Source organism: Rhinolophus sinicus, chromosome X (assembly GCF_036562045.2).
Source record: "Rhinolophus sinicus isolate RSC01 chromosome X, ASM3656204v1, whole genome shotgun sequence".
Classification (NCBI taxonomy): Eukaryota; Metazoa; Chordata; class Mammalia; order Chiroptera; family Rhinolophidae; genus Rhinolophus; species Rhinolophus sinicus.
Genome location: NC_133768.1, coordinates 44,361,827 through 44,374,836, shown reverse-complemented (window position 1 = coordinate 44,374,836; position 13,010 = coordinate 44,361,827). Strand labels below are relative to the sequence as shown.

Here is a 13,010-nt window from a genome sequence, read left to right as displayed (position 1 = left end):
GTTTTCAGAGGGGACATGGGGAGGAGTGGTGTCAGGAGAGGGAAAAGGGGATCAAATATACGGTGATGGAAGGAGACCTGATTCTGGGTGTGAACACAATGCAATATGTAGATGAAGTATTATATAGAAATGTACACTTGAAATCTATGTAATTTAGTACCCAGTGTTGCCCCAATAAATTTAATAAAGAAGAATTTTTGCATCAATGTTTTTAAGTGATATTAGTGTGTGATTTTCTTTAATGTCTTTGTCTGGCTTTGATAACATGGTAATGCTGGCTTCATAGCATGAGTTGAAAAGTATTCCCTCCTCTTCAATATTTTTGAAAAGTTTGAGAAGTATTGGTATTAGTTTTTAAATGTTTGGTAGCAATCACCCGTGAAGCCCTCAGTTCCGGTGCTTTAAAATTTTGTGAGATTTTTTTGTTACTAATTCAGTCTCCTTACTACTTACAGACCTATTCAGATGTTCTATTTCTTTATGTTTGAGGCTAAATAGGTTTTCTGTTTTCAGAATTTGTACATTTTCAACTAGGTTAATCAATTTGTTGGTGCAAATTGCTCATAGTACTCTCTTATAATCTTTATTTCCCTAGGAGTGGTATTAATGTTTGCACTTTCATTTTTGATTTTAGTAATTTGAGTCTTCTCTATTTCTTTCTTACTTCAACTAGCTAAGTGATTGTCAATTTTGTTAATTTTTTTGAAGAAACAACATTTGGTTATGTTGATTTTCTTTGTTGTTTTACTGTTCTCTATTACATTTATCATTAATATACTTTTTTTCTGCTACATTTAGGTTTAGTTTATTTTTCTTTTGCAATTACATATGTTGTAAAGTTAGGTTGTTGATTTGATATCTTTCCTTTGTTATTGTTGTTTTTAATGTAAGTGTTTATAAATTACCCCTTACCACTATTTTCACGGCATCTCATATTTTGGTATATGATGTATTGTTTTTTATTTTTTTATTATTATTTTTTAAAATTTATTGTGGTGACAATTGTTAGTAAAATTACATAGATTTCAGGTGTACAATTCTGTATTACATCATCTATAAATCCTATTGTGTGTTCACCACCCAAAGTCAGTTCTCCTTTCATCAACATATATTTAATCCTCTTTACCCTCATCTCCCACCCCCACGCCCCTTATCTTCTGGTAACCACTAAACTATTGTCTGTGTCTATGAGATTTTGTTTCTCATTTGTTTCTCTTATTCTTCTGTTGTTTTTGGTTTATATACCACATATCAGTGAAATCATATGGTTCTCTGCTTTTTCTGTCTGACTTATTTAGCTCAGCATTATACTCTCATCCATCCATCCATGTTGTCACAAATGTTCCTATATCATCTTTTGTTACCGCTGAATAGTATTCCATTGTGTATATATACCACAACTTCTTTATGCATTCATCTATCAAAGGACATTTTGATTGTTTCCATGTCTTAGCCACCATAAACAAAGCTGTAATGAACATTGGAGCATACATGTCTTTATGTATAACTGTTTTCAGATTTTTTGGGTAGATACCCAGGAGAGGGATTGCTGGGTCATATGGTAATTCTAGTCACAATTTTTTTCAAATTTATTTTTTAAATTTATTGGGGTGACAATTTTAGTAAAATTACATAGATTTCAGGTGTACAATTCTGTATTACATCATCTATAAATCCCATTGTGTGTTCACCACCCAGAGTCAGTTCTCCTTCCGTCACCATATATTTGATCCCCCTTACCCTCATCTCCCACCCCCACCCCCCATCCCCCTTACCCTCTGGTGGCCACTAAACTGTTGTCTGTGTCTATGAGTATCTGTTTCTCATTTGTTTGTCTTTTTCTTTTGTTGTTTTTGGTTATAAACCACATATCAGTGAAATCACATGGTTCTCTGCTATTTCTGGCTGACTTATTTCGCTCAGCATTACACTTTCAAGATCCATCCATGTTGTCACAAATGTTCCTATATCATCTCTTCTTACCGCCGAATAGTATTCCATTGTGTATATATACCACAACTTCTTTATTCATTCATCTGTCGAAGGACATTTTGGTGGTTTCCATGTCTTGGCCACCGTAAACAAAACTGCAATGAACATTGGAGCACACGCGTCTTTATGTATAAATGTTTTCAGATTTTTTGGGTAGATACCCAGGAGAGGGATTGCTGGGTCATACGGCAATTCTATTCGTAATTCTTTGAGGAACCTCCACACTGCCTTCCATAACGGCTGCACCAGTCTGCATTCCCACCAACAGTGTATGAGGGTTCCTTTTCTCCACAGCCTCTCCAACACTTGTTACTATTTGTCTTGTTGATGATAGCCATTCTGACTGGGGTGAGGTGATATCTCATTGTGGTTTTGATTTGCATTTCTCTGATGATTAGTGATGTTGAGCATTTTTTCATATGTCTATTTGCCATTTGTATGTCCTCTTTGGAGAAATGTCTCTTCAAGTCCTCTGCCCATTTTTCAATTGGGTTGTTTGTTTTTTGTTGTTGAGTTGCATGAGTTCCTTGTATATTCTGGATATTAGCCCTTATCGGAGGCACTGTTTGCAAAAATCTTCTCCCATTCAGTTGGTGGCCTCTTTATTTTGTCAATGGTTTCTTTTGCTGTGCAGAAGCTTTTAAGTTTCATATAGTCCCATTCGTTTATTTTAGCTTTTACTTCCATTGCCTTTGGAGTCAAATTCATAAAATGCTCTTTGAACCCAAGGTCCATAAGTTTAGTACCTATGTTTTCTTCTATGCAGTTTATTGTGTCAGGTCTTATGCTTAAGTCTTTGATCCATTTTGAATTAACTTTGGTACATGGTGACAAATAGCAGTCCAGTTTCATTCTTTTGCACGTGGCTATCCAATTCTCCCAGCACCATTTATTGAAGAGGCTGTCTTTGCTCCATTGTATGTTTTTAGCTTCTTTGTCAAAAATTATCTGTCCATATTTATGTGGTTTTATTTCTGGGTTCTCAATTCTATTCCATTGGTCTATGTGTCTGTTTTTCTGCCAATACCATGCTGTTTTGATTATTGTAGCCCTGTAGTACAAGCCAAAGTCAGGAAGTGTGATACCTCCATTATTGTTCTTTTTTCTTAAGATTGCTTTGGCTATTCAGGGTCTTTTGTGGTTCCAAACAAATCTGATGATTTTTTGTTCTATTTCTTTAAAATATGCCATTGGGATTTTGATGGGGATTGCATTGAATCTGTATATTGCTTTGGGTAATATGGCCATTTTAACTATGTTGATTCTTCCAATCCATGAGCACGGAATGTCTTTCCATTTCTTTGTGTCTTCTTCAATTTATTTCAAAAATGTCTTATAGTTTTCAGCATATAGGTTCTTCACATCCTTGGTTAAGTTTATTCCTGGGTATTTTAGTCTTTTTGTTGCAATTGCAAAAGGAATTGTTTTTTGTATTTCTTTTTCTGAAATTTCATTGTTAGTGTATAGGAAAGCAATGGACTTTTGTACGTTGATTTTGTAGCCTGCAAATTTACTGTATCCGTTGATTGTTTCTAATAGATTTTTGGTGGAGTCTTCAGGGCTTTCTATATATAGCATCATGTCATCTGCAAAGAGTGATAATTTAACTTCATTCCCAATTTCGATGCCTTTTATTTGTTTCTCTTGCGTGATTGCTCTGCCAAGGACTTCCAACACTATGTTGAAAAGCAGAGGTGATAGAGGACAGCCCTGTCGTGTTCCTGAATATAGAGCAAAGGGCTTCAGTTTTTCACCATTAATTATGAGATTAGCTGAGGGTTTGTCATATATGGCCTTTATTATGTTAAAGTATTTTCCTTCTATACCTATTTTATGAAGTGTTTAATCATAAACGGATGTTTTATCTTTTCAAATGCTTTTTCTGCATCATTTGATATAATCGTATGATTTGTGTGGTTTATTTTGTTTATGTGATGTATCACATTGATGGATTTGCGGATGTTGAACCATCCTTGTGCCCCGGGGATGAACCCCACTTGGTCGTGATGAATAATCTTTTAATGCATTGTTGTATTCGATTTGCTAGAATTTTATTTAGGATTTTTGCATCTGTATTCATCAGAGATATTGGTGTATAGTTTTCTTTTTTTGTGTTGTCCTTACCAGGTTTTGGTATCAGGGTAATGTTGGCCTCATAAAATGAGTTAGGGAGTACTGTCTCTTCTTCAATTTTTGGAAGAGTTTGAGCAGGATTGGTATTAGATCCTCTTTGAAGGTTTGGTAGAATTCACTAGTGAAGCCATCTGGTCCTGGACTTTTGCTTTTGGGAAGGTTTTGGATGACTGATTCAATTTCGTTACTGGTGATCGGTCTGTTTAGATTTTCCAGTTCTTCATGGTTCAGCCTTGGAAGACTATATGTTTCTAAGAACTTGTCCATTTCTTCTAGGTTGTTGAATTTGGTGGCATATAGTCCTTCATAGTATTCTTGGATGATCCTTTGTATTTCTGTGGTGTCCGTGATAACTTCCCCTTTTTCGTTTCTGATTTTGTTAATTAGTGTCTTCTCTCTTTTATCTTAGTGAGTCTAGCCAAGGGTTTGTCAATTTTGTTAATCTTTTCAAAGAACCAGCTCTTTGTCACATTAATTTTTTCTATTGTCTTTTTGTTCTCTATTTCATTTAGTTCTGCTCTAATTTTTGTTATTTCCTTTCTTCTGCTGACCTTGGGTTTTACTTGTTCTTCTTTTTCTAGTTCTTTAAGGTGTAACATGAGGTTATTTATTTGGGAGTTTTCTTGTTTCTTGAGATAGGCCTGTAATGAGATAAATTTCCCTCTTAAAACTGCTTTCGCTGCATCCCAAAAATTTTGGTAGGATGTATTTTCATTGTCATTTGTTTCTATGTATCTTTTGATCTCTCCTCTAATTTCTTCTTTGACCCAGTCCTTCTTTAAAAGTATGTTGTTTAATCTCCATGTATTTGTGTTTTTTTCCGCTTTCTTTTTGCAGTTGATATCCAATTTCAAAGCCTTGTGATCAGAGAATATGCTTGGTATGATTTCAATCTTCTTAAATTTGTTGAGACTGATTTTATGTCCCAATATATGGTCTATCCTTGAGAATGTTCCATGTACACTAGAAAAGAATGTATAGTCTGATGTTTTAGGATGAAGTGCTCTATAAATGTCAATTATGTCCATTTCATCTAATGTGTCATTTAGGGCTGCTATTTCGTTATTTATTTTCTGTTTGGATGATCTATCCATAGCTGTCAATGATGTATTTAAGTCCCCTAGTATAATTGTGTTTTGGTCAATTTCTCCCTTTAGTTCTGTTAGTAGTTGCTTGGTATATTTCGTGCTCCCTGATTGGGGGCATAAATATTGATGACTGTTATGTCTTCTTGTTGTACAGTCCCTTCACCATTATGAAATGTCCATCTTTGTCTCTTGTTATCTTTTTCACCTTGAAGTCTGTTTCATCTGATATCATTATGGCTACACCTGATTTTCTCTGGGTACCATTTGCTTGGAGTGTCAATTTCCACCCTTTCACTTTGAGTCTATGCTTGTCCTTGTAGCTGAGATGTGTCTCTTGGAGACAGCATATGGTTGGGTTTAGTTTTTGATCCAATCTGCTACTCTGTGCCTTTTTATTGGTGAGTTCAGTCCATTTACATTTAGGGTGATTATTGATATGTGAGGATTTCCTGTCATTCTATCTTTAGTTTTCTGGTAAGGCTGTGTCTCCATTGTTTCTTTGCCTTTTGTTGTTGTCTATTATTTCTGTGTGGTGGTATTCTATGATGTTTCCTCTGTTTCTTCTTTTATTACAGTATATATTTCAGTTCTGGATTTTTTTGAGTGGTTACCCTTAAGTTTATGTAAAAGAAAGTTTGATATTTAGAGTATTCCATTTTCTTCAGCACGCTTACTTTCTCCATTCCCATATTCGGTTCAGGCCTTTACTCTCCCCTTTTTGAGTTTTGGTTGCCACAAATTGTCCCTGTTGATGGTGGTCGAATAGCCTCCTTTAGTATTTCTTGTAGTGCAGGTCGTGTATTAGAAAATTCCCTCAGCTTCTGTATGTCTGGAAAGGTCTTTATTCCTCCTTCATATCTAAAGGATATCTTTGCTGGATATATTATTCTTGGCTCATGATTTCTCTCTTTCAATAGTTTGAATATTTGGTTCCACTCGCTCCTGGCTTGTAGAGTTTCTGCTGAAAAATCTGATGATAATCTAATGGGCTTTCCTTTGTAAGTTACCGTCTTCTTTTCCCTGGCTGCCTTGAGGATTCTTTCTTTGTCGTTGATTTTAGACAGCTTCAATACAATGTGCCTTGGAGAAGGCCTGTTGGGATTGAGGTAACTAGGTGTTCTATTTGCTTTTTGGATTCGAGGGTCCAGTTCTGTCCACAAGTTTGGGAAGTTCTCATTGACAATTTGTTTGAATATATTCTCTGTTCCCTTTTGTCTTTTTTCTCCTTCTGGTATGCCCATTATTCTTATGTTTCTCTTTCTGAAGGAGTCAGAAAGTTTTTGTAGAGTTCTTTGATTTCTTTTAAGTCTCAAGTCTCTTCTTCCATCTGTGTAAGTTCCAGGTTTCTATCTTCAATGTCATTGATTCTTTCTTCCATCTGGTCAACTCTACTGCCTAAGCTGGTTATTTCATTCTTAATTTCTTCTATTGAGTTCTTATCTCCAGAAATTTTATTTGGTTGTTTTTTTTAAATTTCAATATCTTTCGTGAAATGCTCATGTTCTTTGATTGTGTTTCTGAGTTCATTAAGCTGCCTTTCTGTGTTTTCTTGCATCTCGTTGAGTTTTTTTCAGAACTGCAATCTTGAATTCTCTGTCATTTAAGTCACATATTTCCATATCTTTAAGTTCCTTTTCTGGAGACTTTACACTTTCTTTCTGAGCTGTCTTGTTGCCTTGGTTATTCATGGCAATTACTGATTTATTATTTCTCTTCCTAGACTTCTACAGGAGTGGCTTCTGCAACGGGTTGATAGGAAGAGGTCTTTCTTTTTTTTTCCTGTACTTGTTGGTAGAATGTTTTGTTTTCTCTCAGACTGCAGCCTTTTTTTCTCTCTCCCTCACAGTAGTGCTATGTTTTTTCTGCACCATTCCAGCTTCTCACACAAGGGGGGGATTCCTTGGGAGACGGGCTTCTCCTCTGTTAATTGTTTGCCTGGGTCACAGGGCGTAGTGTCCTGGTGGGTATGCGGAGAGCTTTTGAAGTTCCAAAACTCTTCCTGCACCAGATTCAGAGCCTGTATGTTTCAGCAGTTCTGTTTACTCCTGCAGGGATCCGCCAAGATAGTTGGGGCCAGGGGTCAGGTGAGTTGTGAGCGGTGGCCCAGAGCAATGGCCGCAACCACCACCTCAGCCGGTCCCGCCTCCACAGCTCCCTCCCCTTTCGTGGAACTAGGTGGGCTTCGAATCCGTGTCTGCGGTTCACAGTTCTCAGAACAGCAATTATTCTGTTCTTTTGTTGTGACACTGCTACAGTTCCACTTCCATCATCGGGCCAGTGGGGGCAGGCCGAGCCCTGGGTTTGTAGGAAGGGGGCGGCCAGTCTCATTGCCTAAGGCCTCCATTCCCTGCTCGGCAGTAAGGGCTTAAACCACCATTTTCCGCTTTCTTCCCTTGTCTTTTCTCCGAGGTCTCTGCCGTGAGCGTTGAGTTCAGCTGTGTTATATGCTGCCCCCTCAGCCCTGTGGGCCATAAGCAAAGCCCTAGCATTTCGAGTTCTTTCCTCTCCTGCATCTGCGGTAGTTCCGGGATGCAGCGAGCTCGTATCCCCGAGCCAGGGGTGTATCCGGCTCTGACGCAGCTCCTTCACGGCACTTCTCCCTTTCATCCTCCCGGGCTCGTGCGATTAGCCCACCTTTAGGTGAATTCAGTAGTGGGCCCCTTCTTCTTGCCTGTCCACTGTGCAGGGAGTCCCGTGTGGAGTTATTGTTTTTGGATTAGTTTTAAATTCCGGGGGAGCTTTACAGAGGCCACCTCACGCTGCCATTTTGATGATGTCAATCTCTATTTTTTTATTTTCATTTTTGTTTGCTTCTAAGTATTCTCTAATTTGCCTTGTGATTGCTTCTTTGATCTATTGGTTCTTTAAAAATGCATTGTTTAACTTCTGCAATTTTCTAAATTGTCCATTTTTCCTTCTCTTATTTATTTCTAACTTCATCTCAATGTGGTTGGAGAAGACGATTCATATAGTATCTTTATAAATCTATTGAGTCTTAATTTGAAGCCTGATGTATGGTCTATCTTGGAAAGTTTCCCATGTGCACTTGAGAAGAATATGTACCCTGTTGTTTTTGGGTACAGTGTTCTGTATGTGTTAGATCTAGTTGGCCTAGTGTGTTGTTTAAATGTTCTATTTCCTTACTCATCTTCTGTCTGGTTGTTTCATCCATTATTATGAGTGGGGTATTGGTCACCAGTCTTGAACAGAGGTCGATCATTAGGTGTGCGCATTTAGTAGAAACCAAGCCAGAAACTCTGAGCTAGGGTTAGATTCAGCATAAGTGCTGAGGGTATTGTATTGGTATTTCTGGTTGGTCTCAAAGTGACCTAATCTAGGTCAGAGGTGGTGGGTAGTGGAGCAAGAAAAGTACAGTAGTCATGGCCAGACTACCTAGTTCAGAAACTGGATGGAAGATATCAATTTTATCTGTTCAGAATTGGTTTAGGATTCAGGCAAGCTCAGATATTTAGATTGGTCCTACCAGGAAATGCAACTATGGGAACTGGGGCAATAAAGGCAAGGGAAATGTAATTAGACCTGGCAGTGGGGTGGGAGAAAGCCCTGTCTTTAGGCCCTGTCTCTTTCCCTAATCAGTCATTCAAATTTGAGCAGATCAATTCCACCTCTCTGAGCTGCACTTTCTTCATCTGTAAACTGAAGATATCCCCTGCCCTGTATACCTTAGAATGATATTTGAGGATGAAAATGGTACAATGGATTTTAATGTGTTTTTTATAGCTGTAAATTGCAATATACTTGCAAAAGATTATTCTTATCATTGCAAAGACAGGAGCTCTCTTTTTCACTTCCCTTTTCTTTCCTTCCCTCTTTTTCTGTTTCCATCCTCCCTTGCTATCCCTGTTTTCATTTTTATTGTCTCTTCTTGCCATTTAACAGGGCCAGTGATCCGGGCTGAGGTGGGCGACACCATCCAGGTGACCTTCTACAACCGGGCCTCACAGGCATTTAGCATACAGCCTCATGGGGTCTTTTATGAGAAAGACTACGAGGGAACTGTGTACAATGATGGTAAGCAGGCAGGGTTTCCAGCTAATGTGGGCTGCAGGTAATAGCAGGTAGCTCTAAAGGACCAATAAATAAGGGAGGGAAGGAGGGAAAAGGAAATAGAATTAACAGCCATGTGTGGATGTTGTTGAATGAATATATGATATTATAGCAAGGCAGAGCTGGACTCAATAAGAGACCACTTTTAAATATATTTTGATTATAAAAATAACATATATATGTTATGGAATTTTGAAAAATGTGGAAAATTATAAAATAAATAAACATCATTCCTGGATAAAATGCCCTTACATTTTATATACCTTTTAATATGTTATCTGTGCTTATAAAATATATATATATATATATATATATATATATATATATATATATATATATATTTATGGATTTGTGATCATGTGGTTTGCATAGTTTTATATCACACTATTTTCACTTACCATTATATTTTGTCCATTTTCCAATTACATAATAATGTTATAAATATTTTAATGACTATATAATACTCCGTCATATGGATTTGCCGTAGTTGTTTTATCTTATCCTCTATTGTTTGTACAAGTAAATTAGTTTCCATTATTGTAGAATATTGTATATCATGTTGCAATGAATGAATACACACATATGGTTTGGATTTCTATCTCTGGAGGGAATCCTAAAGTGGGATTATTGGGTAATTAATTTTTTGTTTTCTATGAGAATATTAACACATGCTAATCCCAAGCCAAAAATATTAAAAATACTGAAAGCATAAAGGGCAAAATTACAGTCAACTCTATACTAAAAGAACTTTCTACAAGGTAACTGATCTAATCTCTTCAAGAAGTCAATGCCATAGGGGAAAAAATTAAAGAGACAACACCACGGGCAACATGTAAAACTTATCTGATTCTAGTTATAAAAAATAGCCTTAAGAGACATTTTGGAAATAATTTAGAAATTTTTTTATATAGGATGGATATTAGATGATATTAATGTATTTTTTAGGTGTGGTAATGTTATTGTGGTAATACAGGAGATGCTTACTGATATATTTAGAAATAAAATATCATGATGCTTGCATTTTACTTCTAAATTATTTAGCAAAAGCAAACAAACAAAAACTATGTGTGTGTATATATGTGTGTGTAGATATACATACACATAGATGTAGATGAATTAAAGCATGCAGAAAATTAACAATCAACTCCAGGTGGTAGGGTGATTATTGTTCTAACCTTTAAATTTTTCTATATGTTTGAAATTTTCAAGTGAACAATGAATGAATAAGGAAAGGTAAGTTAATAGCATACTAAGTTATACCATCCTGTTACAGGTTATACTACAAATATCTTTGTATATGCTTCTTTGCACACTTTTATGATTATTTCTTCAGAATATATATATATGTATGTATGTATATATGTATATATATATACAATTTTTTAAATGAGAAACAAAAACTCATAGACACAGAAAATAGTTTAGTGGTTACCAGAGGGTAAGGGGGAGGGGGGTGGTAGATGAGGGTAAAGGGGATCAAATATATGGTGATGGAAGGAGAACTGACTCTGGGTGGTGAACACACAATGTGATTTATAGAGGATGTAATACAGAATTGTATACCTGAAATTTATGTAACTTTACTAACAATTGTCACCCCAATAAACTTTAATTAAAAAACCAGAATATATTTTTATGATGTGGAATCACTGTGTCTGAGGGTACACACATTAAAATTTTGGGTAACTTCATCCAAATTGCTCTTTGGAAAAATTTGCGGTCCCATCAATTTTGAGTTCCGTCACTAGTAACTGAAAGGGAAGACCCATTTTCTTAAAACCTCACCAAAACAGGGCAGCCATTTTAATCTTGGTCAAAATGTCAGTCTTGTAGGCAAACAACAACAGAACTCCCTGTTGTTTTGATTTGCATTAGGTTGAATATTCCTTTTAGTATTTATTGTATATCTTAACAGTTTTTGTGGATATGAACCTTTTTAAGGCTTTTGATACATTTTGCCAACATTTTTTCCCCCAAAAAGGTTATTTTCATGTACCCTTTTTATAACTGAGTGAGAGGGGTAAGTGCCATCTGAATCATTTCTCACTGACACTGACTATTTTAATTTGTAAAATATTGCTAATTTGACGGGCAAAAGTTATCTAGCTATTTTATTGGTACTACTATGATTACTAATAGGTTTGAAAATTTAAAATAATTTTTATGTGCTTAACCATGACTTGTGTTCATTTAAGAACTTACAGCCTTAGTGTTTTTCATATACACACATATACGTCCACTATATATATATATATATATATATATATATATATATATAGATGTATAGATGTATATATATATATATATATATATATATATATATATATATATATATGAAGGAAAAAGTGTTCAACAATCGTAACTATTAAAAGATGAAACAGGCTATGATAACAGGTAGTTAATCTCCCATCTCTGGAAATTTTTTGACAGAGGTAGGAATATAAGAGCAGATAAATATATGTTTTCAAATGAGGGGTATTCCAAATAAGTTTTAAAGACACTTTTTGGGCCTCATAACTCTTAGGTCCTATGAGTTTGGAAAAGTTTGGGGAAGTTTAAATTTCTCCAGTTCATATAACAAGATGTGGCAGAACCAGGAAACAAACTCTAGTGTCTTGACTCCTACCCAGGATTCATTCCAATATTTAATATTCAATGTTACTGCTGTTCCTGCTGCTGCTCCAAAATGCCTTTGTAGTCTAAGATCTTTACCTCACTGTTTGAAACTGATGATCCTCACTTTAGCCAATGTGAGTAATGAGTCCCATGTTTCCCCTGCAGGTTCATCCCACCCTGGCTTACTGGCCAAGCCTTTTGAGAAAGTAACATACCACTGGACAGTACCCCCCCACGCCGGCCCTACTGCTCAGGATCCTTCCTGTCTCACCTGGATGTACTTTTCTGCTGTGGATCCCATAAAGGATACAAATTCTGGTCTGGTGGGCCCCCTGCTAGTGTGCAAGGCTGGTGCTTTGGGTGCAGATGGCAAACAGGTATTGGCAGGGGTTCTAGCTAGAAAGTCTGTTGAGGGGAGGATAAAGCTGGGTTGCTGACTAGGAGTTAGGCACGGAACTGGGTTCTAGAGATGAGGGAATAGAAAACATTAACCGAGGTTTGAATCAGATATTAATAATTGGTGACCTCATGGTATCTTGCATGTTATTTTTTCACTCACAAACACACATCTTCCTTAGTCTCTGTTCCTTTCTACTTTATATCCTCTCATCTCATTTTTTTCATCTCAGTGGCCCCTAACCCTTGCTCCAAATTCCTAAATCTGCTTTAATATTTGGTTGTCTTCTTTCATATATATCCAGCTCACCATTTCCAGCTGTGTAGCCTTGTGTAAGTTACTTAATCTCTCTTTGCTTTAGTTTCCTCATCTGTAGTAAAGGGTTCACAGTGGAAGAAGATATCTTGGGTTTCTGTGAGGATTAATTAAAATAATCCATATGGTGCTTAGCACAGTGTCTGGTACTTAGAAAGCACTCAGTAATGTTAGCAGTAATAATAATAATAAATAGCATATTAATAATTATTATAATTACTTTTTTCTTATTTTCTAATCCCACCAGAGTCCTCCCCTGATCTCCTAGCCACTTTTCCTCACTCCTCCCCAAGTGACTATAGGCTCTCTTCTACGTCATCATACTCTGTAACTCTTCTCCATAATCCTCATCTTGTGCTTCTTCCTTGCTCCCTTTCACAATTCCTCTCCCCAAGTCTTGT

At 36.4% G+C, this 13,010-nt stretch overlaps 1 protein-coding gene across 6 annotated transcripts in view; it reads left to right on the top strand.

Moving 5' to 3' along the window:
* HEPH (hephaestin) overlaps window positions 1–13,010 on the top strand; it is an 88,026-nt gene that overhangs the window by 24,318 nt on the left and 50,698 nt on the right. For all 6 annotated transcript variants that reach the window (XM_019717518.2, XM_019717521.2, XM_019717522.2 and 3 more), the window contains exons 9-10: window positions 9,114–9,245; window positions 12,063–12,274. In XM_019717518.2, coding sequence (XP_019573077.2) covers window positions 9,114–9,245; window positions 12,063–12,274 — 344 coding nt within the window. The remainder of the gene's footprint in view (window positions 1–9,113; window positions 9,246–12,062; window positions 12,275–13,010) is intronic.